At 52.1% G+C, this 27,536-nt stretch overlaps 1 protein-coding gene across 1 annotated transcript; it reads left to right on the forward strand.

The window, feature by feature from the left end:
* Positions 1-6,625: 6,625 nt before the first annotated feature.
* CD4 (CD4 molecule) lies at positions 6,626-27,050 on the forward strand (the record flags this gene model as incomplete). The annotated part of the gene is made up of 10 exons (XM_082665418.1): positions 6,626-6,736; positions 13,738-13,843; positions 13,985-14,149; positions 22,591-22,749; positions 23,161-23,394; positions 24,374-24,712; positions 25,443-25,643; positions 26,217-26,338; positions 26,657-26,724; positions 27,020-27,050. The coding sequence occupies exons 2-10, from the start codon at positions 13,795-13,797 to the stop codon at positions 27,048-27,050; spliced, it is 1,368 nt and encodes a 455-aa protein (XP_082521544.1). The 5' UTR covers positions 6,626-6,736; positions 13,738-13,794.
* Positions 27,051-27,536: the final 486 nt, after the last annotated feature.

The raw sequence follows: 27,536 nt of genomic DNA on the forward strand, positions 1-27,536 counted from the left end.
TGGGATCTCTCCTGGGGGCAGGGTCACTTTCCTGCTCCTGCCTCTCTGGCCCTGAACCCCACTCCCCATCCAGCAAGAGAACCTCCAGCCCTTTCCGTGTCCTCTTAGGGTCCAGGGAGTGAGATCAATCCATCCTGTTTCACCAAGTTTATCTGCAAACTGACATTCCAGGTTGGGGTCCTGGAGGGGAAAGGGTGGCAAGGAGGCAGGGAGCTCATGGGGGTTGTGGGGAGGGGGAATCGTCTTAGGTCCTCGTTAAAAAGGAAGGGAGGGGAGCACCCTGGTGGCCTAGTGGTTAGGATTCCGGGTTTTCCCCCCTGTGGCCTGGGTTCAAGTCCTGGGAACTGAGATCCCACAAGCCGCGCGGCACAGCCAAAAAAAAAGGGAAGGGGGTGTATTAGTTATTTACTGCTACGTAACAAACCACCCCCAAACGCAGTAATGTAAGAGAGTAAAGATATTATCTCACAAGTTCAGGAATCTGGAAGCAGCCTGGCTGAGTAGTTCTGGTGCGGGCCTCTTACGGGGGTTTCTGCCACGATTTGGGCCAGGGCTGTAGGCATCTGAAGGCTGGGCTGGGCTGGAGGATCTGGTGGTGAAAAGTTCCCTCAGGTGGCTGCCCGCCAGGGGCGTTGGCCTCTCCCCACGTGGGCCTCTTCACAGGGCTGCCCATGACCTAGCAAGACGAACACTACATGTCTTTACAACCTAATCTGGAGAGTGGCATGCCATCCCTTCTGCCGTTTTCTGTTGGCCACAGAGCCCATGCTCGTACAGTGTCGGGGACAGCATGAGGGTGTGAGGTGAAGGCAGCAGCAATCGCGGGGGCCATGTTGCACCCCACTATCATGGTGGGGAACAGTGCCCGAGAGAGACATAGGCCAAGAGGGGGAAGAGGCCTCTCTGAGGACCTCCACCCCCAGCCCTGCCAGGGACCTGACAGCCTCCTCCAGAAGTTCTGGAGGCCAAACGAGGTCCAGAGCTTTGCCCAGTCCAGCGTGTCAGGCAAGAGGCCATACTGTGCGCCTTCAGGCCTGTGGTCACCGTTGCCGGTGTGTCCCCCACCCCTGATCTGGTCTTCTCATCTCCACGGGGCAGGGCAGCCCCACAAAGGTCCCGGCCTCACCTCCCGCAGCAGCCAGGGTACTAGGCCTGGGCTCCTGCTGTTACCCCTCCCCCAAAGGAGGTGCGCTTAGCTTTCCCTGCTCGGGCCCACCCCAAGGTGGGGTTCGACCTTTGAAGGGAATGAGATTCGGGTGGGGATGGGTTCTATCTGCTCCACTCTGTGGCTGACAGTTTCTCCAGGGCCTGCAGGTGCCAGCTGGCTGAGCCCAGGCTGGGCTCTGAAATTTGCCTGCTCATACCTCCCATGGGGCGGGAGGCCTTGCAACCACCCTCTGGGAGTTGTAGAAAGTGGTCGTGGAACCGGGGGGAATGTGGCCTGGGTGGAGGTGACTCAGCCCTGCAGAACTCTGCTTCCCAGAGAACAGCCTCTGTGCCCCTCTCCCCTCCCCTCCCCTACCCCTCCCCTCCCCTCCCCTCCCCTCCCCCTCCCCTCCCCTCCCCTCCCCTCCCCCTCCCCTCCCCTCCCCTCCCCTCCCCCTCCCCTCCCCTCCCCTCCCCTCCCCTCCCCCTCCCCTCCCCTCCCCTCCCCTCCCCTCCCCCTCCCCTCCCCTCCCCTCCCCTCCCCCCTCCCCCTCCCCCCTCCCCAAGCCCCACTCGCACCCGCTTTGCTGAGGCTGTGGAGGGTGCCACTGCAGCTGCTCTGGTGAGGAGGCCACCACAGGACTGCACCTGGGGCTTCCAACCTCCCTGCTCCACAGGCGGCCCCACCCCTCCTCCCACAGCCTGGTCCCCAACACTCTGTCAGCAGCCTGGGTGCTGGCTACCCTCTGCCTCCATCTCTTGCTCCCCCCCGGTCTACCCCCGCACCTCCAGCCTGGAGACAAAATACACGCGGCAAAAATAGCTTTGTCTCAGGAACCAGGAGACTTCTGGAAACCCCCATGCTCCGTGCCTACCGTCATATAATGGAGCAGAGAGCTTAACTTCGGTTTCTTCTTCTGTAAAATGAGGATAGTAATACGTGCTGAAAAGGTCTGGCATATGCTAATGTAGGTGACAGTGCTTTGAAAATGGAAAATCTCTCTCTAGATGTGAGGGATCCTGGTGACGCCAAGCCTCAGAAGCCCCAGATGAGGTCACTGGCCTCCTACCCCCTCCGTTGCTGTGGGAGAAGACTTCCCGCCGCCTCATCCTGACCTTTCTTTTTTTTTTTAATTGAAGTATAGTTGATTTACAATATTATATTAGTCTCAGGTGTACAGCATAGTGATTCAATATTTTTATAGATTATACTCCATTTAAAGGTATTACAAAATGATGGCTATATTTCCCTGTGCTTGTTTATTTTATACATAGTAGTTTGTATCTCTTAACCACCTACCCCTATCTTGCCCTTCCCCCTTCATCCTGGCCTTTCTTTTTTAATTTATTTTATTTATTTATTTTTGGCTGCGTTGGGTCTTCGTTGCTGCGCACCGGCTGTCCCTAATTGCTGCGAGCTGGGGCTACTCTTTGTGGCAGTGCGCGGGCTTCTCACTGCGGTGGCTTCTCTTGTTGTGGAGCACGGGCTCCAGGCACACGGCTTCAGTAGTTGTGGCACATGGGCTCAGTAGTTGTGTCTCTTGGGCTCTAGAGCACAGGCTCAGTAATTGTGGCGCACGGGCTTAGTTGCTCCACGGCATGTGGGATCTTCACGGACCAGGGCTCCAACCCGTGTCCCCTGCATTGGCAGGCGGATTCTTAACCACTGTGCCACCAGGGAAGTCCTCCTAGCCTTTCTTACTGCAGAGGAGAGAGGCAGTAGGGTGAGGGGGACCATCCAGGGACTAGGGGCCAAGCAGGTAAGTTCAAATCCTAGTGCCATCAGGGGTAGTTACCAGCTTTGCGACTGTTAGTGATTCTCTTAAACTTTTCGGGCCTCAGTTTCCTCATCTGTATGGTCTGGAAAATAATACTTATGCCCGATCATTGCTGTAAGGATTAAATAAAATACACAACCATATAAAGCACACAGCAGTTCTACATGTTCAATATAAACTTGCTGTCTCTTCCCCTTTTCTTTTCCTGCTTGAAAACCCCAGAGGGAGGCATTGGTTCTTGGGAACCCATCTTCACAGGCCACAGACCCAAGAGCTGGGTGGCATCACACCGTCCATCTGGTACATCAGTTGCAAACTGGTGGGCCCTGAGCTAGATCCAGCCCTTGGAATGCTTTGTGTGATTTATTCAGTGTTAGAACAAAACACAAAATTAGTTGCCAACATTAAAATTAGGAGATATTACATAAATGTCTGGTTTTCCACCTTCTGTTGAAATGTTGGCAGAGCTGGCGACTCTGGGTTCATGTTCTGGTACAACCTCTACTGTCAGCTCAGCTGGAGCTGTGTGGTTAGTAGCTGCCCTCAGTAGCTGAGGCAGGGCCTCTTTTTACCTCAGTCTTCACCCCTCCCTAATGTTTACTACCAGCTTTTCTCAGTTATAGTGCTTAGCAGGCTCCTATAGGCATTTAAGTCTGTGAGCCTTTCTCTAGCCCCTCTGCATTCATTCATTCAGAAAGTATTCAACAGCCAGGGGCTGGGGGGAGGGGGAAACAGAGAGTTTGCATTTAAGAGGGACAGAGTTTCAGTGGGGGAAGATGAAAAAGTTCTGGAGATGGATGGTGGTGAAGGTTGTACAATAACATGAACGTACTTAATGGCATAGAACTGAACACTTAAAAATGGTTAAAATGGTAAATTTTATGGGATGTATCTATTACCACCATATATTTAAAATCAATCAATATCAATACAACTTAATATTTTAAAAAGTATTCGACAAGTATTAAGAGTCTACCAGGCCCCAGGCTCTCTGCTGGGTGCTAAGTAAGACAGATGTGGTCATCACTGTAGCCCGTGAGACAGACACTAAACGACAATTTCATAATTGTTTCACTTGGATAAGTGCTTCCAAGGGAGAAGCCGCACAGGGTACTGGGAGGTCTTACCACAAGGGAACCTTCATTCAACTGGGGCGCCCGAGCAGCCTTCTCAGACTAGGAGGAGGGGTCACGCGGAGGATGAGGGTGTGCTGTTCCTCACCCCACAACCCTCACCTCTGGACCACCCGCCTCCAGGCTTCCTTCAGGGGAGAAATCAACTTCAGTCTCATTCCAGCCTCTGTTATGTGGAATTTTCTTTCACTGAGAGCAGAGCCCAGTGGTTACTGATCTATGCTTCCCGTGGAAGCCTTTCTCAACCTCCCAGTTGCAATAAGGTTCCCTATGATAAGCTGTCCCAACATTCTGTGCTTCTCCCTTTGTGGCACTTATCCAGTTGTGATGGAATTATTAAATGTTTAGTGTCCGTGTCACCATGTCTAGCTTACTGAACATCACACCCCCGGGCCCCAGCAGCGTGCCTTGGGCTGTTAAACACCGCACACTTGTTGAATATACCAATGAATGGAGAGAACTGGGCCAGGTCAGGGGTTATAATCTTAAATGCCTACAGGAGCCTGCTCAGTCATGTAAATGAGAAAAGCAGGCAGGCGGTACACAGGAAGGATGTTTGCATTCCTGCCTGAAGGAGGACACACCCTCTCCCTTGAAGGACAAGCCTTAGAGGTTGCACCTAACACTTGCTCTTACTTCCATTAACCAAACCCGAGTCATTTAGCCATACCCAGCTGCAAGGGAGGCTGGGAAATATCACTGAAATCTGGGCAACAATGAGCTCAGCTAAAAATCGAGGGTTCTATTACTAAGGAAGAAGGAGAAAACAGATTTGGGGGACAACTAAAGGTCTGTGCAGAGAGAGAGCTAAGATTTAAAGAGTGGATACAAGTTTTCCAGTTTGGTGATTCTCAACGTGTGGCCCATGGGGGTCCCTGAGACCCTTTTGGGGAGCGGGGGTTGCCAGGTCAAACCATTTTCATAAAAATAATAGGACATTATTTACCTTTGTCACTATGTTGACATTACAGTGATGTTGCAAATTCTGGGTTAGACTGCTGCCTTAGCACAAATCAAGGTCATGGTGTCAAACCTTGCTATGGTCATCGTGCTCTCCACCGCCAGGCACTTGCAGTAAAAAAAGAAGAAAAAATTAATGCCAGTTTCACTTTAGAATGCACTTGATGAAGAAGTAAATAAATACTAATTGTATTAACTCTCAACCCTTGGGTACACTGTGTTATGAAATGAGAAGTAGCAGAAAGTGCTTTGGCTGCAAATAAAGCACAATGGTTGTATCAATAGAAACACTTGTATTAATAGTTGCACTTGCAAGCTGAACTAGCCACTTTTGTTCATAGTAAGGGAATGCCGTGATGACACGCGCATATTGGAAGGACCACTCAGGCTGCTGTGCAGAGGATGGCCTGGAGGAAGGTAGAATGGAGAGGCCAGGAGGCCAATGAGGAGGCAGGAGCTGTGGTCCAGGTGAAGGATGATGATGGAACCGTGGATTGGAGTGGTGGTGGTGGGCAGAGTGACTTGGACAGACTTCAGAGCTGCTTAGAAGGTAACGCCCGGGGGAATTGGTAAATAAATACATGGGAGGGGGTGGGTGAGGAAGGAGTCAGAGATTACACCCAGTTCCTTGGGCTTGAGCAGCTTGGTGGGTGGTGGAGCCCTCACTGAGTGGGAAACTGGAACAAGAAGTAGGTTTGGGGGCTTCCCTGGTGGCGCAGTGGTTGAGAGTCTGCCTGCCAATGCAGGGGACACGGGTTCATGCCTCAGTCCGGGAAGATCCCACATGCCATGGAGTGGCTGGGCCCGTGAGCCATGGCCGCTGAGCCTGAGCGTCCGGAGCCTGTGCTCCGCAACAGGAGAGGCCACAACAGTGAGAGGCCCGCGTACCGCAAAAAAAAAAAAAAAAAAAAAAAAAAAAGACGTAGGCTCGGAGGGTAGTAGTATTCAGGGGATGAATTTGGTTTGGGAAGCATTGAGTTTGCTATGTCTGATGAGCATGCAAACGGAGAAACCCAATGGGCAGACGGATACCCCCATTTGGTGCTCATGAGAGATCTGGACCAGAGAGAAACATTTGAGGGTTGGCCAGAGACGAAGGCCCAGAGGAAAGGAGCCTGGTCCATGGTCACTCTGGGTGTCTGAAATGCCTCAGCCCAGGCCCTTTCTGCTACACGGGCCCAACTATAATGCCCCTGGGGAGGGAGACCCAGAAGCCCCCCCTGAACAAATGTCCTCACGGCCCTGGAGCCAGGGGCTGTGTGGGGCTGACCACAACGGCTATCGTAGACCCTCTATCTCCCCGCCTCCCATGTCTGCTTTCCCTGAAGCCCAGGCCAGACTGTAGCATCACTGATATAATCTTTTTCTTGCCACCCAACGAAAAGCACAGTGACCCTTTTTCTCGCTACTCAGTGAGAAGCGCAGTGACGCTCTGGGCTCTGGCCGGGTTCTACAGATGTTTTTCCCTTGACTTTGCCATTTTCATTTTGACAACTTCCCCAAGAAGCAGGGGGTGGGGACCCCAGCCCCAGGTGGTGACGCTGGGGGCTGGCCCAGGCCTGGGGCGTGGAGGAGCCTCACTACCAGGCTTCCTGTCTCTCCGTTTGAGAACATCTCTGCAGAAGTAACAGGCGCTCTCCCCCGTGGGCTCTCGCTCCCAACGCTCACACAGACACACCTGTGCAAGAAGCAGAGGGGAAGAGAGATCCAGGCCCAGAGGTAAGAGGAACAGACAGGGCTTTGTTCCTTCCCGAGGGTCGGGGAAGGGGAGAGGAATGTCACAGAAGACGTGTTGGATTTCCAGGTCTCTGCCCACAGCTCTGACCACCTTCTCTTGCATTTCATGAGCATTGATCTCCCCTTGGAAATGGGAGCTTGCAGAGGCCGGGGATTACGCCACACTTCTCTCCGCGGTCCCACGGCGCACAGCTCGGTTCCCGGAGCGGAAGGGTGTTGACTCGGAAGGGTGACTCCGAGAACAGAGAAGGAATGGGTGCCCCGGGCTGAGAAAGGCCACTAGTCATGGGGAGTGGAGGAGATGAAGACAGGGAGAGGGGAAAAGAAGACAAGAGGGAAGGAGGGATGGGAAAGACATAAAAATAATCAACAAATATTAAGGAGGGAGGAGGCCTAGAAAAAAGAAAGGAAAAGAGAAAAGAAAATAAAAGCAAGAAAAAGAGAAAGAGAAGTAGAATCTGGTCTAGAGACAGCTCTCCCCCAAAATTAATTTTCCCAATGACCCAATCACCAAAAACTCACACCAGAACGCATACTGGCAGCAGTTCGTAAGCTGTGTGATTGATGTAGCCTCCATCGACTCCCTGTTTATGGGTTTCTACACTTTTGTTGACTTCTTTGTGCATTTTTAGGATTTTTGAACAATATGTCTAAAGGCACTTCCACTTTAATTAGCTTCAAAATGGTTAATGAAGCAGTTGAAAGGTAACATTCCCAGAAAGGGTTGAAACCGAGCTCTTCGGCATGGCGTGCTGTAAGAGTGACAGACACGTATTTTTAGGCCGCGACATCGTTAGAAAAATTGGTTCTAAGGAATTGGTTTTAGGTGTCTCAGCTGCTCTGCAAAAGGAGGCTAGTGGGGATTAGAAAAAGATTTGCAGACCCTCCCTGGGCTTGGTGGGCGTGTGTGTGTGTGCGTGTGTGTGTGTGTGTGTGTGTGTGTGTGGTGGGGGAGCACGCAGGAGGTGATCCCCTCAAGTGGGATGCCCTGAGGACCCCAGCCTTCCACTTCCATGCCCTGGGTCCTTTCCTCTTTCCTGAGGCCTCCCTGGCCTCCAGCCCTGTTCCCTGGGTGTCCTCTGTCCTCCCTTCCTGGCTGGATTCTGGGCGAAGGGCCTCCCTCCCCACGGTCAGATTCCTCAAAATAGGCCCCATTCTCGCTAATTCAAAGATTTCACTCTGGGTGGGAGAGCTCTTCCTGAACGTCCTGCTCTTGTGGCGTGACTTTTTCGGGCTGCGAGGCTGAGGGTAGAACCTGATGGGGGAGGTCACGCACCTCATGTTCTGACAAACGATTTCTTGCGCTGTGTAGGCTCTGGGCTCGAACAAAATGGCCGCCCTCCTCACCTCAGATGAAAGGGTTCCCAGAGGACCAGGTCAGAGAGAACCCCGGGCTGTTTCCCTCTTTCAGCGTGGGGCCCCTTAGGTAGAAGAGGCCCCCCTGGGATACAAACTCCCCCCACCGACCGGTTTGGGGCAGAAGCCCCTCAGCCCTCGGGCCCTGATCCTGGCCACGGTGATGTCCGCCACGCAGTTGGAGACCGAGGGCCCGGCGCGCTGTCGACCCTCAGTGAGCGCTGGTTGAATGAACCACCTCTGGTGAGGGTGGGTGTCGGGGAGGAGCAGGCGGGGGCCTGGGTTTGTGGGCTCCGAGGCTGAGGACTGTTCTGCACCTTTCGGGGGATTGTGGTAGGAGGGGGGCTCCGCTCTCCCCACGTGGGCGGCAGAGGCAAAGGAGAGGATGGCGGAGGTTGCAGCCAGGGAACCACAAGGGTCCCTTAGAGGGACCGCGTCTCTAGGAAGTTAGTTCCTGTGAAGCCGGGGAGCAGCAGCACCCGGGCGCGTGCGGTGGAGGCCGCATCCCGCGGCGGGGCTGGAGGGGGCTGATGGGGGCCGTGGGGAGGAGATGAAAGCGCCTGCAGGACCACAGACCGGCGCTGCGGTGGGGATGCGCCCGCCTCCTCCCCCCCAGCCTCGCTCCTCAGCGCAGCCCGGGGCGGGGAGGCTCGGGGCGCCAAGGGTGTGCGGGGCCTCGCCACTCTGGCCTCTCCTCGCCTCTCTTTGGGTGTCCTGCTCAGAATTTGCTTCGCTTAACCTCTGCCCCTACCTTGTTTGTACGCCCCTGGGCTTTGTGTGTGATCGTGGACTGTGTGAAGTGCAGCTGTTGCTTTAATGAGCTGCTCTGGGTCTCTCCCTGCCGCCCTCTTTCCTACCCATCCTCTCGTCATCCTCCCTTGGGGCTTCTGTGTGTTTCTCTGAATCTGTCCTTTCCCTTCTCTCTTTTTTTTTTTTAATATTTATTAATTTAATTAATTAATTTATTTTGGCTGCACTGGATCTTCATTGTGGCATGCGCGTGGGATCTAGTTCCCTGACCAGGGATCGAACCCAGGCCCCCTGCATTGGGAATGCGGAATCTTACCCACTGGACCGCCAGGGAAGTCCCTGTCCTTTTCCCTTTGTCCAGCCTGCAGCCATCTCCCCGGCATCCGCCCCTGGGCTCCAGGCTGTGTTCTGCAGGCTCCCTTCACATAGAGGCTTGTGGAAGCCTGCATCCCTGCCAGAGGCCTGGATGCCGGTTTCCAGGCCAGAAGGGCCTAGAGAGTAGTGGCAGCTGGAGAGAGGAGGGATGCTAAAGGAGAAGAGGCAAGGGGCTCTTAAGGTGAGCCCAGGAGAGCCAGACTCACCTCCTGGTGTCTGAGGCACAGAGGAAGGGGGACACGGATGCAGGGAGTTGAAGGTGGAGGCATCAGTGTGGGGAAGCATAGGTGCAGGAATGCACAGATGTGAGCAGAGAAACGGGGGGAGAGAGGAGCCAGGGCCTCGGGGACCAGCGGGCCCTCCCAGCCGCTCTCAGGGGCTGTGGTGTACAGGATGCTACGGTACCGGGGCAGAGCGCCTCTGGGGAGGCTGAGGATGTGGAAATCAAAGGCCAGCTCTCTGAGGCAGCAGCAGAGGCCCCAGGCACCAAAGCAAACAGCGGCTGGAAACCCAGAACCTCCCCCATCAAGCTGAGGCCTGCGGTGGCAGCGCAGGGAGCTGGTGGCGAGAGGTGGCCCTTGCGCAGACCCCAGGATCACCGAGTGGGGAAGAAAGAATGACCACCACTTGGGGAGAGGCAAGAATGTTCCCAACCTTGCTCAGGCATCTAGGCTGACTTTGGACCCCAGGGAAGGGCTATCCCACATGCAGACTCCTTCACTCTCCACTCATCAAGGACACGGTGAGTCTGGGGTGGCGGCCGTGGGACCCGCTCTCAGATGTCAGCGTGCCCTGCCCTACACTTTCACCCCAGCCTTCCCCTCTGTGCCTCCACGGCCTAGGCCAACTTGCAAAACAACTTCGCCCGTGACTAGCCTCCCTCTTCCTTTCCTGGAAACCTTCTTCATGACCTCTTCTCTTCCTATTTCCCTGGTTTAAAAGAATTCTATCCAGTTCCCACCGTGAGTTGGGCCCGGGATAGTTCCTCTTTCAGGCAGATGGGGAGGAGGCTGCCTGAAAGCAGATGAGGAGGAGGAGGGGGCTTTCCCCCTGCCCCCCAAACCTCACAAGGAGGACCAAGCCCTCAGCACCCATCTGAGTGCTACATCCTAATCATGGATCAGTGCCCAACAGGAAGCAGAATGCGTCTCAGATGGTTCAAGACCATCTGCAGAAAGAGGTGTGGACAGGGGCCCAACCAGCATGTGAGGAACCAGATACCAGTAGGAAGAGGCAGAGTCTTGAAGGGGAAAGGGCCAACCTGTTGTTTCCAGAACCCAGTGAGGGTTTGAGCTGTGGTTAGGGGGCCATCTGACAGGAGCTGCCGTTGCCAGGGGAGGGAGCGGGGAGAGAGGGAATACAGCCATTGCCAGAAAATATGCCCAGAGCCGGGAGAGAGTAAGGATAAAATACCCCCACCTCTCTCCCCGGCCCTCCCATCTCTTGTGGGTGCTTCCCAGCGGCCAACCCCAACCAGGAGTTGGAGCATGAGGGAGCCGGGATGACGCGCTGTGTAGGGTGTGTAGCAGTCAGCCTCCTTGTGGAAAGCAGGGCAGAGAGGAAGGAGCATGCCTGGGGGGGTGCGCACAAGAACAGGCAGCGTGGACGGGATGATTGGGCTTCATCCAGGCCAGGCTTGGGTGGGTACAGACCCTTCAATGACCCATTTTAGTAACAGAATTAACATGTTGAGTACAGAAAAAAGTGATCAGTGATTTCCCCTCTTCTGTTCAATTCAATTTGGTTTAAGTTACCCAAACACAACCCGAGACCTTTCTCTGTGCTCCAGCTGGTGCCAGTGGCGGCATTGCTGGCCGGACCATCACCTCTAACCCAGAGGAGATCAGGGTGGTGGAGGAGAGGTGGGAACCCAAGTCATTGCACCCGAAGGTAGAAGGTGGGATGTGCCCAAGGGGGTGTCAAGTTCAGAGTGGGAGGCTGTGGGAGTTCAGAGGGGGCAGATCATTGCAAAGGTGGTCTCGGGGGAGAGAAAGAGCAGCAGAGGGGGAGAGAAAAGTAGGTCTGGGTGCACAAACTCTGGGCCAGGTGCATGCCGGCACTGCCCCCAAGGCCGTCTATGCTCTGAGGCCCGCTTACAGCCTGGGCCTGGAGTTCAAAGACACTTTTCTTAAATTGCAGTACAGTTGATTTACAACGTTGTGTTAGCTTCTGCTGCACAGCAAGGTGATTCAGGTACGTATATATATACATATGTACATTCTTTTTCATATTCTTTTCCATTATGGTTAATTACAGCATATTGAATATAGTTCCCTGTGTTACACAATAGGACCTTGTTGTTTTTCCATTCTGTATATAAGTTTGCATATGCTAATCCCAAACTCCCAGTCCAACCCTCCTCCACCCCGCTCGCTGGAAGGCACTCGAGCCTGCCCCTGCCTGCCTTCGAGGCACTGTCTGGTGGCCTTCCTTTAGTCTCTACTTCCTCCATGTCATCTGTCTTGTCCCGTTACCACATCAAGCCTCCTAAAGCTCTACAAAGACCACTCACATCTCTGCTCAGAAAAACAGCAGCGACTCCCAGTGGCCTGCAGAGCCGAGTCCTCACCCTCTAGCCTGCCTCTGAAGATTCAAGGTCAGGTTCCACGCCCCCTCCCATGTCACCCCCCACTACTTCCCTCCACAGCCCCCTGACCTTGCACGTGGCAGTGGGATGCCCCTCCCCTTTCTTTTCCAGCTAGCTCAGGGCTTTCAGACTTGAGCCGTCCATCAGTCGCCCAGAGGTTTGTGAAAACACAGGCGGCTGGACACACCCCCAGCTTCTGATTCAGCAGTTCTGGGGTGGACCTTTCTCAGGTATCAGCTGCTGCTGATGACCTCTGACCACACACTGAGAATCACTGCTCCAACCCAGTGCCGCCCATTCCTTGAGGCCTGTTCAGAGCCTTTCTGCGACCCCCTCCTCCACAGCCTTGTCTGTCTTCCAAGCCCACAGAAACTCTGGAACATCATCTTTCTCCTTGTCCCACTCAGAGACCTCGTAGGGTCGGTCTGACAGTGAGCAGGGAATCGCCCTCTGCTCTTTCTCTGGCCGCATCACTCACACTGAATCAGGCCCCAAGTCCTGGCAGTTTTATTTTATTTTTTAAATATTTATTTATTTATTTATTTTGGCTGTGTCTGGTCTTAGTTGCAGCATGCGAATCTTTAGTTGCGGCATGCAGACTTCTTAGTTGTGGCATGCATGCGGGATCTAGTTCCCAGACCAGGGATCAAACCTGGGCCCCCTGCATTGGGAGCGTGGAGTCTTACCCACTGGACCACCAGGGAAGTCCCAGTCCTGGGAGTTTTAATTCAGAGCTCCTCCCTCAAGTCCGTCTCTCTGAGTTCAGGCCTCATCTTGTCTCATCAGGATTCTTTTTTTTTTTTTAACATCTTTATTGGAGTTAAATGATGCTTTACGATGGTGTGTTAGTTTCTGCTTTATAACAAAGTGGATCTGTTATACATATACATATGTTCCCGTATCTCTTCCCTCTTGCATCTCCCTCCCTCCCACCCTCCCTATCCCACCCCTCTAGGTGGTCACAAAGCACCGAGCTGATCTCCCTGTGCTATGCGGCTGCTTCCCACTAGCTATCGATTTTACGTTTGGTAGTGTATATATGTCCATGCCTCTCTCACTTTGTCACAGCTTACCCTTCCCTCCCCGTATCCTCAAGTCCATTCTCTAGTAGGTCTGTGTCTTTATTCCTGTCTTACCCCTAGGTTCTTCACGACATTTTTTTTCTTAGATTCCATATATATGTGTTAGCATACGGTATTTGTCTTTCTCTTTCTGACTTACTTCACTTTGTATGACAGACTGTAGGTCCATCCACCTCACTACAAATAGCTCAATTTCGTTTCTTTTCATGGCTGAGTAATATTCCATTGTATATATGTGCCACATCTTCTTTATCCGTTCATCCAATGATGGACACTTAGGTTGCTTCCATCTCCTGGCTATTGTAAATAGAGCTGCAGTGAACATTGGGGTGCATGTGTCTGTTTGAATTATGGTTTTCTCAGGGTATATGCCCAGTAGTGGGATTGCTGGGTCATATGGTAGTTCTAGTTGTAGTTTGGAGTTTTCTCACCAGGATTCTTGAAATCCTGCCTCCAGTGTTTGACCTCCTCCAGCTCATTGTTTGCTCAACAGCTGAAGGCATCTATCTTGTAAATCTACTCCTGTCCTTCTCTAAGTAAATCTCCCTAGCGCCCAGGGTCGAGTCCCAGCCTCCCAGTATGGCACTCAAGGACCTTCATGACCTGGCTTGGCTCCCTGGTCCTAGTCCCAATTTACCACCTGCTCCGAGAATCCGTTTCTGGTCCCACCTGGCAGAGAACCCACCCCCGGTCTGGGTACAGCATGTGTGGCACGTCCAGTGGGTGTCTTGTTTAGAGATCTGCACGTCTAGGTCCTGGCCTGGCTGTCCAGGTCCTGAAGGGGTCCCAGGCCAGGTGAACGCCTGCTGACTGATGACTGGTGTCTCCCCCAGGCCCTGCCTTTCCTTTGGGGGAAGGCCCAGGTCCCTGCCTGCCTCAGCAAAGCCACAATGGACCCCGGAACCTCTCTTAGGCACCTGTTCCTGGTGCTGCAACTGGGTGAGTGCTCAGACTTGGAGTCTGGGTGCAGGTGGCCTGGGAGGAGGGGCCGATTGGGAAATGCAGTGTGTGTGTGGGGCGGTTAAGGCGGAGGCAGCGCAGCCACACCCTCGAAGCCTGACCCCCTGTTTTTCCACCTAGTGATGCTCCCAGCCGGCACTCAGGGGAAGAAAGTGGTGCTGGGTAAGGCAGGAGAACTCGCAGAGCTGCCCTGCAAGGCTTCCCAGAATAAGAGCCTGTTCTTCAGCTGGAAAAATTCTTACCAGACCAAGATTCTGGGGCGTCACGGCTACTTCTGGCACAAAGGTAGGCTGGCCCCACTCCCCGTTCAGAGAGGAAAGCCCCAGGGATTGAACACCCCTGGTGTCAGAGCCCAGCTCCTAGGAAACTCTGGGATCCTGGAGGTTCCAGCTGAGAGTCTCAGGGACCCTCCAAGTGCAGAGCCTCCCTCTGCCAGCTGCTGGTGGGCTGGGGAATGGCTTCTGGTGGTCTATTATAATTTCATTATGTTAATGGATATTAGAAAAATAGCTATCATATAAAACCCATGATTTCACGAATATTGTTGCTGCAGATCCATGACCATACTTGGTCTACTTTCATTAAAAGCAATAGAATGGGGGCTTCCCTGGTGGCGCAGTGGTTGAGAGTCCACCTGCCGATGCAGGGGACACGGGTTCGTGCCCCGGTCCGGGAAGATCCCCCATGCCGCGGAGCAGCTGGGCCCGTGAGCCATGGCCGCTGAGCCTGCCCGTCCGGAGCCTGTGCTCCGCAACGGGAGAGGCCACAACAGTGAGAGGCCCGCGTACCGCAAAAAAAAAAAAAAAAAGAGAGGAACCATGCATGTAGAAGCATATATATATATATAGGTTCCCCTCTCTTCTTACATAAAATCAATTTATCATATATGGGTGTATATTATATGTATATATATATATGGAGAGAGAGAGAGAGAGAGAGAGAGAGGCTATATGTTAATTAAGTAATTAGATAATGTTCTAGGTGCTGGGGATATAATATAGTAAAGAACAAAAGAGACATTCAGGCAATGAGCACACCATAACAATGCCCCTGGTTCTAACCTTGGGTTTTTTTTTTTTCTTAAAATTATGCAGGTATTTTGAAGATTGTTCTGTATTCAATATGTGTGTGCATCTATCTGTATCTGCATATATCTGTCCCTCTCTATATATTTCTACCTCATTTCTTTTCTGTGACTGCATAGTTCTTTTGTATAATTATACCATGATTTATTTGACTAATCCCATATTGTTCGACACTTAGGCTATTTTCATTTTACTGCTCTCACAAAAAAGAATTCTTCAGTGAGTCAAACCTGGTATCTTTGGAAACGTACAAATGTCTCTGTAGGATGAATTCCTAGAAGTGAAATCTGTGGGCCAGGTCAGCTTGCTCTTTAGATATCTTTTTATTATACAAATTTTGCTGAAATGGCATCTGCTATAGTAAGATGCAACTGTATATCAGTGTGCACTTTTCAGTATGTTACTTCCTTTATGTAAATTTTATTGATGTTAACTTTTTTTCTCCAGATTTTTAAAGTATTACGTGCTCATTATAGAATATTTGGCAAATGCAGAAAAGAATAAGGAAGAAAATCAAATGCACACATAATTCTACCACTCAGAGATATCTGTTGTTAACATTTTCATTTACTTCCTTCTGATCTTTGTTTAGTGTGGGAAATATATATTATTTACATAGATGATATCATACTATACATACTTTTTATCCTACTCCCTCAGAACATTATATCATGATGGGACAATCAATTATTAGGCTAATTTTTTAAAGTAATCTGTCAATGTTTACTAAATACAAAGTTCTAAAATCTTTTTACCTAGTAATAGCTATTCTGGAAAATCTATTTTTTAAATAGTTTTATTTTATTTATTTATTTGGCCATGCCACGCGGTTTGCGGGATCTTAGTTCCCCAACCAGGGTTTGAATCCCCACCCTTGGCAGTGAAAGTGCGGAGTCCTATCCACTGGACCGCCAGGGAATTCCCTGGAAAATCTATTTGACAGAAATAAGATCAGGAATATTTCATGAAACCTGTGCAAGGATGTTGTTATAAGCATTGCTTATAATATGAAAGCACAGAATTCAAACTGAAAACCCATCAATGATGAAAGGGTTAAACTATGGTACAACTGTGGGAAACTATGCAGATAATAAAAAACAAGGGCTTTCCAGAAAATTGAGTAGACATACATATTAGTCTGCTTGGGCTGCCATAACAAAATACCATGGTCTGGGTGACTCAAACAAGAGAAACACATATTCTCACAGTTCTGGAGGCTGGATGTCCTGAGATCAGGGTGCCAGCACGGTTGGGGTCTTTTATTTATTTATTTATTTATTTATCATTTTTGGCTGCGTTGGGTCTTCATTGCTACGTGCAGACTTTCTCTAGTTGCGGCGAGTGGGGGCTATGCTTCATTGTGGTGCGCAGGCTTCTCATTGCAGTGGCTTCTCTTGTTGCGGAGCATGGGCTCTAGAGTGCAGGCTTCAGTAGTTGTGGCTCACGGGCTCTAGAGTGCAGGCTTAGTAGTTGTGCCACACGGGCTTAGTTGCTCTGCCACATGTGGGATCTTCCTGGACTAGGGCTCAAACCCATGTCCCCTGCATTGGCAGGCAGATTTTTAACCACTGCGCCACCAGGGAAGCCCCATGGTCGGGTTCTTAAGAGAGCTCTCTTCCTGGCTTGCAGACGGCCACCTACTTGCTCTGTCCTCACATGGCAGAGAGAGAGAGAGGGCTCTCTGGGGTCTCTTCTTATGAGGGCACTAATCCCTCCAGGAAGACCCCACCCTCATGGCCTCATATAAATCTAATTACCTCCCTATCTCCCAATATCACCACATTGAGTGTTAGGGCTTCTACATATGAATTTTGGGGGAACACAATTCAGTCCATAGTAACATACTCTTCACTCTTCCTCTCATGAAATACAAATGAAAATCTAGACATTGCATATAGAACTAACGTAAGAAGATTCTGAAACGTGTTGAGAAGAGAGCAGACCGGTAGGGACCTCAGGGCCTGAAGAACAACAGGTTGGCGAGTTTTCTTTTTGCCTCGAATACCCCAGTCTTGGAGCTGAAGAAGCCGGCAACCTGGAAGCTCTGATGGGCACAGACGAAAATAAGCCTCACAGAAGCCTGCTCTCTTTAGTCAAAGGACCAGGAAAGGAGCAACCCAGCAAGACAAAAAACTTCAATATAACGACTGCTCTACTTCAACCAAACACCAGAGGAAAACTGTGACCCCGCACCCTCCCATGCCAACAAAGGCTGAATGGGAGCTTAAACTTCCACACACCCCCACCCAGGCTGTGTAGGCACCCAACACCTCCATTGAGATGGGATCAGAGAATGCAAAGTAGAGAATGGGGCTGTGCATCCCCCCCAGCCAGTGAGAAGGCTCCTCCACCCCCTGTAAAGTCAGTGGAGATCACAGGAAGATCCTGGACTTCCACCCCACCCAGCAGTCAGGAGGCACCCCACCCTGCTGGGGTGGTGTCAGAAGAGGTCTAGTGGAGAGTCAAGACCTTTACCATCACCCTGTAGTAACCAGGATCTATGGAGACCACATGGGGAACTGGAACTTCCCCACGTGGGGAACTGGAACTTCCACCCCTGACCAGTTATGAGGAGCATCCCCCTCTAGCACAGTGGAGAGTGAGAGGAGAACCTAGATTTCTTCCTCTACCTGGCAGTAATAAGAACGGTATAAAAGAAAGCCAGTTAAAAAGGAAGGTTTAAATAAGATCTAGAATCTCATAACATAACACTCAAATGTCCAGTTTCCAAGTGAAAATCACTCTTGATACTAAGAACCAGAAACATCTCAAACTGGATGAAAAAAAGAACCAACAGATGCCCACACTGAGATGAAAGAGAGGATAGAATTATCTGACAAATACTTTAAAGCAGCCATGATAAAAAGTTCTTCAGCAAACAATTACAAATATGCTTGAAACAAATGAAAACCAGAAAGCTTCAGCAAAGAAACAGAGGATGTTGGAAATTTCCTGCTGGTCCAGTGGTTAGAACTTGGTGCTTTACTGCTGGGGCCCAGGTTTGATCCCTAGTTGGGGAACTAAAATTCCACAAGCTGCACAGCCTGGCCAAAAAAAAAGGGTAATATAAAAAGAACCAAATGGAAATTTTAGAATGGAAAAATATAACCAAAATACAAGGGATCAATGAATGAGCCCAACAGCACATTGGGGTGGGGGGGACAGAGGAAAGAATCAGTGAACTGCAAGATAGAACAATAGAAATTACACAATCTGAACAACAGAGAGAAAATAGAGTGGAAAAAATGAACAAAGCCATAGGGACTTGTGGGACTCTAACAAAAGATGTAATATTTGTGTCAATGAGTGAAGGAGAAGGGAAAGAAAATTGAACTGAAAAAGTACTGGAAAAAATAGTGGCTGAAAAATTTGCAAATTTGGCAAGAGATATTAACCTATAGATTCAAGAAGTTGAGCAAAACCTAAGCAGGATAAACCTAAAGAAATCCACATCAAGACACTTCTTAGGGCTTCCCGGGTGGCGCAGTGGTTAAGAATCCTCCTGCCAGTGCAGGGGACACAGGTTCGAGCCCTGGTCCAGGAGGATCCCACATGCCGTGGAGCAACTAAGCCTGTATACCACAACTACTGAGTCTGTGCTCTAGAACCCGTGAGCCACAACTACTGAGCCTGAGTGCCACAACTACTGAAGCCCGCGTGCCTAGAGCCCATGCTCTGCAACAAAGAGAAGCCACTGCAATGAGAAGCCCACGCACTGCAATGAAGAGTAGCCCTGGTCACCGCAACTAGAGAAAGCCCGCACACAGCAACAAAGACCCAATGCAGCCAAAAATAAAATTAAAAAATAAAATAAATTTAAAAAAAACATCATAATTAAACTTCTAAAAACTAAAGACAGGGCTTCCCTGGTGGCACAGTGGTTGACAGTCCGCCTGCCGATGCAGGGGACACGGGTTCATGCCCCGGCTCGGGAAGATCCCACATGCCGCGGAGCGGCTGGGCCCGTGAGCCATGGCCGCTGAGCCTGCGCGTCCGGAGCCTGTGCTCCGCAACGGGAGAGGCCACAACAGTGAGAGGCCCGCGTACCGCAAAAAAAAAAAAAAAAAAAAGTTGGTATATACTGCAAGATCACTTCCAGAAAGGTTCTAGCCATTTATAATAAGTCTAGATAATAATGTCACTGTGTGCCTATCTTACCAGCACCCTTGCTGACACTGAATAGTAATATTTAAAACTTTTTTTTTTGGCTAATTTGATGGTTGAAAAATATATCATTGTTGGTTTAATTTGCATTTCTATGATCGCCTGTGAGATTGAAACATATGTACTCCCTTCTAAACGTTCTTACCTCTTTTGTGTTGACGTTTTTGTTCTGTTACCATGATTTGAATTTCCTTCAGAACAGCTCCCCTTCCCGGCTTCCTGATCTCTGACCGCGGCAGCATCACTCTCCTGACTCCCCCAGTTTCTGAACCATAGAGCCAATTTTTTTTTTTCCCCTACTTCAGTCCCTGATTTCCCATCAGTCACTGCTTATGGCCATTCCTTCCCGTGGAAGTGTTTTTCTGTTTCATCTTCTTTGTTCTCATGGGAACTCCACCCTCATTAGCCAAGGCCACATACCCCTCCCCTGGATTACAGTGGAAGCTTCCTGGCAATTCTCTCTGCTACCAGTCTCTCCTACTTCAATTCTCTTCCTCCTGCAGCAGTACCGGCTCCCAAAGCAATGCTTTGCGTGTTTCACTCCCTAGTCCATTAGGCTAAGCCTGGAAGCCTCTGCCTGACATTCTTCCCCTCAGCATCGCTTGCTGCAGCTCCCCAGCTAGAAACCTCACACCCAGGTGTTTTCCTCACTGCTTTTTTTTTTTTTTTTTTTTGCGGTACGCGGGCCTCTCACTGTTGTGGCCTCTCCCATTGCAGAGCACAGGCTCCGGACGCGCAGGCTCAGCGGCCATGGCTCACGGGCCCAGCCGCTCCGCGGCATGTGGGATCTTCCCGGACTGGGGCACGAACCCATGTCCCCTGAATCGGCAGGCGGACTCCCAACCACTGCGCCACCAGGGAAGCCCCTTCCTCACTGCTTTGAGGTGGTTGCCTGTGCAGCTTTCCTGGAGCTTTTCCCCCTTCCTAGATGTCCTTGCTGCAACCCTTTCCTCTAGCTCACCGCCTGAACTTCTTTTAAGGCTTGGTTCAGTACTGGTCTCCTCCATGAATTGATCCCAGATGCACTGATAACCTTTGACCTTTCACAAAGTAGAATCACTTTTACAAGGTATGGAACAGTCCGGACAAGGGGGTCATGACGAGGCTCGGAAGACGTTTTAAAAGGGAAGCAAGGAGGAAAAGTTATTTTAGGGAAAGGGTGTTACATTTCATTTGGAACCAATTGCGTTTTGGGTGATGGCAGGACATCCAGATAAAGTCATCCCTTGGGCCACTGGAAACGTGGGCCCAGGATGTAGGCGAGAGGCTGGGGCTGGGGGTCATCTGCAGAGCCGACAGGGGATGCAGTGGAATTGAGAATGTCTACAGAAACGGGGAAGAGGATCCAGGAGAGAGTCCGGAGTAGCACCTAAATGTAGACAGCAGAATAGGAGTCCAAGGGGAAGAAAAGGGAAGGGTGCTCAGATGTGGAGGAGAGAATCGAAAGAAGTGACACGGGGGCAGAACCAGAGGAGGCTACCCCTTCAAGAAGTTTGGTAGATTGTAAAAGGAATGTAGTAGGATTTCAGAAAAATTGGGGAGCTAACCAGCACACGGATCCAGGGGAGAGAGCAGGTAGGGTAGGGACTCCTGCAGGACAAATGAAAGGGGAGGTGGGCAGAGCTGGAGGAAAATCGGGGGTGGGTGTGAGCCCAGGGCTACAGGTTATCTGGAAAGGTCTCCTGGAGAGGGTGGCCCTGAGCAGCGGGAAGGGGCTGTGGGGTCTGGAAGAGGCAAGAAGGGAGAATGACGGCCGACTTGACAGTACGTCTCCCACACCAAGGCCAAAATGGGGAGAGGGCCAGGGGGTTGAGGGTGGGAGCTTTATCTCAGCCGCCTTCACCCCATCCCTGCAAATATGCATTCTAAGTAAAAGCCTGTGTCTTCGCTATGCAAATTTAGCTGCTAAAGCCCTTCATTGTAATGAAGTTCTGGGGCTGCTGCTGCACATAGAAAATAGTTAGCTAAAGAGAAGAGCTTCTTCTGGGTGCTGGTGGTTCTGATGAGGAGACTGGAGGAGGCCGCATGTCCGTGCTTGCAGAACTTTCCAGAGACAGTACTGCATAGTGTACCCAACAGCCTGAATCTTAATCCTGGCTCCACCACTTACTGATGTCAAAATTCAAAAGGTAGGGCTTCCGTGGTGGCGCAGTGGTTGAGAGTCCGCCTGCCGATGCAGGGGACACGGGTTCGTGCCCCGGTCCGGGAAGATCCCACATGCCGCGGAGCGGCTGGGCCCGTGAGCCATGGCCGCTGAGCCTGCGCGTCCGGAGCCTGTGTTCCACAACGGGAGAGGCCACAATGGTGAGAGGCCCGCGTACCACAAAAAAATAAAATAAAATAAAATAAATTCAAAAGGTAGAAAAGGGCATAAAGTGAAAAGCCCTCCCACACCTGTCTCATGGGGATGCACTTCCTCTCCCTAGGGACTACTAAGGCGACCATTTCCTTACATTCACCTCTACAAATATTTGTTCATATACCAGGCAGGATAGGTAGATAGAGAGACAGATAGATAGATGGATAGATAGATATAGATAGATAGATGTTAAATAACTTTCCCCCTCCTTTTCAAGCAATGGTAGCCTGCTTAATATCTTGCTTTTTTCAGTTAATGATGTTTCTTAGATATTATTCCATCTCAGAATAGAAAGATCCTTCTCCTTCTTCTCTTATAGCATTCCACTGAATGGGTGAACTCTAATTTATTTAACCTCTCCTTCCTTGATGAACATTTAGTTCTGTATGTGCATTTGTAATTCTGGTAGACATTACAAATTACCTTCCAGGGGAAGGGATAAATTGGGAGATTAAGACTGACATATACACACTACTGTATATAAAATAGATAACTAATAAGGACCTACCGTATAGCACAGGGAACTCTTCTCAATTCTCTGTAATGACCTGTATGGAATAAGAATTTTAAAAAGAGTGGACGTATGTATATGCAGAACTGATTCACTTTGCTGTACAGCAGAAACTAACACATTTAAAATCAACTCTACGCCAATAAAAATTTTAAAAACGAAAACGAAAACAAAACAAATTACCTTCCAAAGAAATTGTACTGGTTTATGTTTCTGCCGATAACGTGTTAGCAAGAGTTTGGGCAACTACTTAATTTCTCTGAGCCTCACTTTCCTTATTTGCAAGATAAGCAAAACAGTACCTATTTCTCAGAACTGTTGTGAAGATTACTTGAGATGATGCATGTAAAGTGTTTGGCATGTAGGAGTTGGTGCTCTCTAAATGAAGGTAAGATTTTATATTTTGGGTTAGTGAGATGTCCTGGCCTGGTAAAAGAATGTGTTGGGACCTCCTCGCCAGTCTGGGGTTCTCAGATTAGGACCCGAGGCAGATTCTGCTGGAAATGAGCAACTCAGATCAGCAGAGTTGTGGGCACCGCCCTCGCCAGGGGGTGCCGTGCCTCCAGGGTACCCCAACCTCCTCAATACAGTGGCATTCTACTCCCAGGTGCCTCCAACCTGAACTCTCGAGTCGAATCAAAAATAAACCTGTGGGACCAAGGATCCTTTCCTCTGGTCATCAAGGATCTTGAAGTACCTGACTCGGGGACTTACATCTGCGAAGTGGAGGACAAGAAGATCGAGGTGGAATTGCAGGTGTTCAGACGTGAGTGGGGCAGCCTGGGATGAGGACACCTCCAGCCGATCTCCCTTCCTCCTTGACTCCCATCCCTGTACCCAAACCAGGACCTGAGCTGGTGGCATTTCAACAGTCCAGAGACTGATCAGACAGGCCGCTGCATCTCCTCAGCCCCTCCTCAGGTCTTGGGTCAGGCAGGGGGAGTCGAAGAGACCTAGGGGTGGGGGTGAGGGGAATGGAAAGGCAGGAGACAGAGGAAGGACTGAGAGAGACAAGGAGAGGGGGAGGGGAGAGGGAAACGCTGCCTTGGGCTGGGGATGGGCAGAAGGGAGATGCTGGGATGGGGGTAACAGAGAGACACCCTTGGTCTCCTGGCTTCTTCCCTTCTCCTTGAAGATGGTGCGTGTGTGTGACACAACTGGCCTGCTCCCCCCACAGTGACTGCCAGCTCGGACACCCGCTTGCTGCTGGGACAGAGCCTGACCCTGACCTTGGAAGGCCCCTCTGGTAGTAACCCTTCAGTGCAATGGAAAGGTCCAGGGAATAAAAGGAAGAATGAGGCCAAGAGTCTGTCACTGCCCCAGGTGGGGCTGCAGGACAGTGGCACCTGGACATGTACCGTCTCCCAGGCCCAGCAGACGCTGGTGTTCAACAAGCACATCCTGGTGCTGGGTAAGAGGCGCTCCCCTCCTCCGCAGGCCCCCTGGCCTGACAGACGGTCCCTCTGCTCTCGCTGCTGCTCCAGTTCTGGGTCTGCCCTGGGGGACATACTGGGCCCTCTCTTCCTCAAGCTTCTCATTTACAGCCACGCCTCAGGGTAGTGGACATGGGAGAAGGAAGGGACAGGGGATGTGAGGACGTGAGCGACCCCAGAGACCCAGGAGGAAACCCCAAAGGAGGGCTATCAAGGGCGTCTATGTTCTCCGTTGCCTCAGCTCCCCCCTCCCACCAAGTTGGCAAAGCCACTAATTCAGGGACACTCAGAGCAGCGAGCCAGTCCTGATGAAATCTGACATTGCAAATTTGATGCCTCCTGAGCTAGGCTTTGGGAGGGAAAAGAGAGCCCAGAAGGCAGGCACCACCCCAGATCCTGTCCTCCAGGTGCTTACGGGACACACAGTAGGGTGTGCGGTGGTGAAGTGTGTGGACTCTGGTTGAAATCCTGGCTCTGGCTTAACCGTGTGGCCTTGGGCAAGTTACTGAACCTCTCTGTGCCTTGGTTTCTGCGTCTGTAAAACAGGGATGGTCTAGCCTACCTTGTCGTGTTATGGGCAGAAGTGACGTACGGAATGCACTTAGAACAGCACCTGGCACGTAGTCAGCCAGGATTTGCTCTTATCTTGTGAAGGGTGATAACTTATGTACCCAAGTGGTGCAGGCCAAATGGCCTCTGTGCTCTAGGATCCTGAGGAGGGAGAGGCCCCTTGTGGCTGGGCTGTTCTAGGAGGGCTTCTAGGGGGAGGGGGTGCTGCCGTGGGACCTCCCTGGGGTGCAGAGCTGAGAGAGGAGAGGAGAGGTAGATGGGAGTTTAAGCGCCTGAATGGCAGCCTGGGTGTTTGGACTCACCTGGTCTCCTCCCGTCTCCCCCCACCACGTGCCTACCCGCCGCGTGCCTGCGTATGGACCCGGGTTCTCTCCCGTCCCCCTCCAGCCTTCCAGGAGGTCTCCAGCACAGTCTATGCAAAGGAGGGGGAGCAGATGAACTTTTCCTTCCCACTCACATTCGGAGATGAAAATCTGAGCGGGGAGCTGAGCTGGCTGCAGGCAACGGGGAATTCCTCCCCCGAGTCCTGGATCACCTTCACATTGAACAACGGGAAGGTGACTGTGGGAAAGGCTCACAAGGACCTCAAGCTCCGCCTGAGTAAGGCGCTCCCCCTCCGCCTGACTCTGCCCCAGGCCTTGCCTCAGTACGCAGGTTCTGGAAACCTGACCCTGAACCTCACCAAGGGGAAGTTGTATCAGGAAGTGAAGCTCGTGGTGATGAGAGGTGAGGAGATAGGCTGAGAAGGTGAGGGCGGGTGGGGCTGGAGGGCCCCGGCCCTGGGACCCTCCAAGGCAGGACAGGCCCCCAGAGGGATGCCTAGGCCCTGGCTGCCTGATGGAGCCAATCAAGGGCTGGTTTTGAACTGAGGTTGCAATCCTCTGTCCGTCCCTGACATCCAAGAGCCGGCCTAAGGTGGCCTCCGCTAGAATTCCCAGGGGTCCTCCCTGAGAACCAGGCTCTAGTTCTGCCTCTGCCCGACCCTCTGTGACCCCTCTGTGGCTCGGCTTTCTCCTAAAGAGGGTAACAGTACGACAGTGATGGTGACAAGGTCAGACGCCACACTGAGTTCTCCCCATCCTTATCTCCTTGATCATCATAACAACTTCACAAATAATAACGGCTAATATTTGATGCTTTGTACCTGCCGGGCCCCAGTCAAGCGCTCTACATGTATTTCTCCATTTAATTTTTGTCTGGGGCTCAGGTGGGTAAGTAACTTGTTCAGAGACTCACAGATAGTAAGCAGTGGGGCTGGGGTTCAAATCTAAGACTGTTGGACCTCAAAAACCCTGTTTCCTCCATCATAACTGCATGAAAATGTGCTCTGAGAGGCTAAAAGAGGAATGCCAATGTAAAGTATCATTTTCACTGTCCTACGAATCGCCTTAGAGCATGGAGGTGCTGGGAACCCAGAGGTCCAGGCTCCCAGTCTCAGGCTCTTGTCCCTCTGCAGTGACTAAGTCCCCAAACAGTTTGACCTGTGAGGTGCTGGGACCCACGTCCCCCGGGCTGACACTGAGCTTGAAGAAGGAGAACCAGAGTATGAGGGTCTCAGATCAGCAGAAGCTGGTGACGGTGCTGGGCCCTGAAGCAGGCATGTGGCAGTGTCTACTGAGCGACAAGGGCAAAGTCCTGCTGGAATCCAAGGTCAAGAGTGAGTGAGAGTCCCGATTTCGTGGCCTAACCCCGAGCCCCGACCTCCTCCACCGTGGGACCCTCCCAAAGCTGGTGGAGACCACCCAGCCTCCCAGTTGCTCTGAGATGGGTGGGTTATAGGTATGGTGCCTGGACACAGGGGTGATGAGGTGAAGTGGGGTGTGGTCCTGGGCTCTTGTAGCCCTACAAGTTCCCATCTCCCTAAGGTCTACAGCCCAGGCATGGGGTCCACCTGACCAAGAGCCCCCCTCCCTGGCTCCTCTTCAAACCCAGACAGAGAGACACACACACACATACACACATTCATGTGCACGGCACATGGCGTGGACCGCCGCTTCTAGCTCCCCAGGGTACAGTGCAGTGTCTAAACCTTAAAACCCCTTCCCCAGCCTTTCCCTTCCAGCCCTGGGGGCCCCTGAGGGCCCCGTGCACCCTGCCCCGCTCTCCCAGCCCAAGGATCAGACCCAAGTGTGGCAGGGCAATGAGGCCCTCCCTCCTCGGGCCCCCCTGCTGCGTGCCCTGTGCCTGAGTGCAGCGGGCAGGGAGCTGAGCACAGCTCTCTCTCTTGCAGTTTTGCCCCCGGTGCTCGCCCGCGCCTGGCCGAAGCTTCTGGCTGTGGTGCTGGGGGGGGTCGCCAGTCTTCTGCTTCTCACTGGATTTTGCATCTTCTCTGCTAAATACTGGCACCGCAGGGTGAGTGAGTCTCCCCAGACGCCCTCGTTCCCCCGCGGGGCACTTGTGCACCTGAGGCCTGTGCGGCAACAAGGATACCCTGTGTCGGTGACCTGCTTCTGCTCTGGCTCCCTCGGCCCGCTGCTCAGCAGCCTCACTGCCAGCTGGGCCCCGTCCCAGATCCCACGCGGAGGGAGAGACAGGAAGGCGCAGAGTTAATTCTGGGACAGATGGCCTCAGCCACAGTCACTGCCTCTCCCCTCCCACGCCCCCCTCCAAGGGGCAGCTCCCTTTCAGAGGCCTGGGACCCTCACGACTCCTCTCTTTCTCCCTGGACAGCGCCGGGCACAGCGGACATCTCAGATCAAGAGACTCCTCAGTGAGAAGAAGACCTGCCACTGCTCGCAGTAACTAGGGGGCAGAGAGGGAAGGGGGGAGAAGAGAGGGAAGGGAGGGGAGGAAGAGAAGAGGAGAGGGGGGCTAGAGGGAGGTGGGAGAGGAGAGAAGCAGGCAGGGATGGCCCAGGAGGTAGTAGCTGGCGGGAGGTGGAGGACGGCGAGGTGAGGGGCAGGGGGCCTGCGATGTGTCCAGAGGCCATCACTGAGCTGGAAGAGAAAAGCAGGGTCTGGGAGCCAGGGAGGGCCTGGAAAGCAAGGAGCTGGGGAGGAACAGACACGCTCCTCTTATTCTTCGTCCCTCCAGCCGGCTCCAGAAGACATGTAGTCTCACCTGAGGCCCCAGCCAGGAGGAGCTTCCCATCTGCAGCCTCCCCAGCTGGCTCCCCCTGCATTTCCTGTTGGTCTCCTGGGCCTGCGGACCAGATGAATGTAGCCAGCACAGCGCCTCTGTCCGCCTCCTGCCCTCCCCGTCCAGTGGGCCTTGGGTCCGCTCTACCAGAGGCTTGCTCACACCCCCTCTTCCCCGTTTCCTTTTCACTCAAACCCTAGCCCTTCTTTGCTGATTTCTTCTCGACCCTCTCCCTCACTGCTCACTTGCATCTCAGGGGAGCACGTGGGACCGGCCCTGCCTGCCCTGGAGGGTGAGGCTGGGTGTCTGAAGCACGAAGCACAGGGCTGTCACTGTTCGGGAGAGGACCCTGGGACCAGAGAAGGCAGGGACTAGCCCAAGGTCACACAGCCTGTCAAGGACGGGTCCAGATCCAAAGGCTCCTGACTGCCAGCCTGTGCTGCTCCATTCTGCCTGCGTCTTACCCTGTGTT

The sequence above is a fragment of the Grampus griseus genome, assembly GCF_964374135.1.
Source record: "Grampus griseus genome assembly, chromosome: 11".
Classification (NCBI taxonomy): domain Eukaryota; kingdom Metazoa; phylum Chordata; class Mammalia; order Artiodactyla; family Delphinidae; genus Grampus; species Grampus griseus.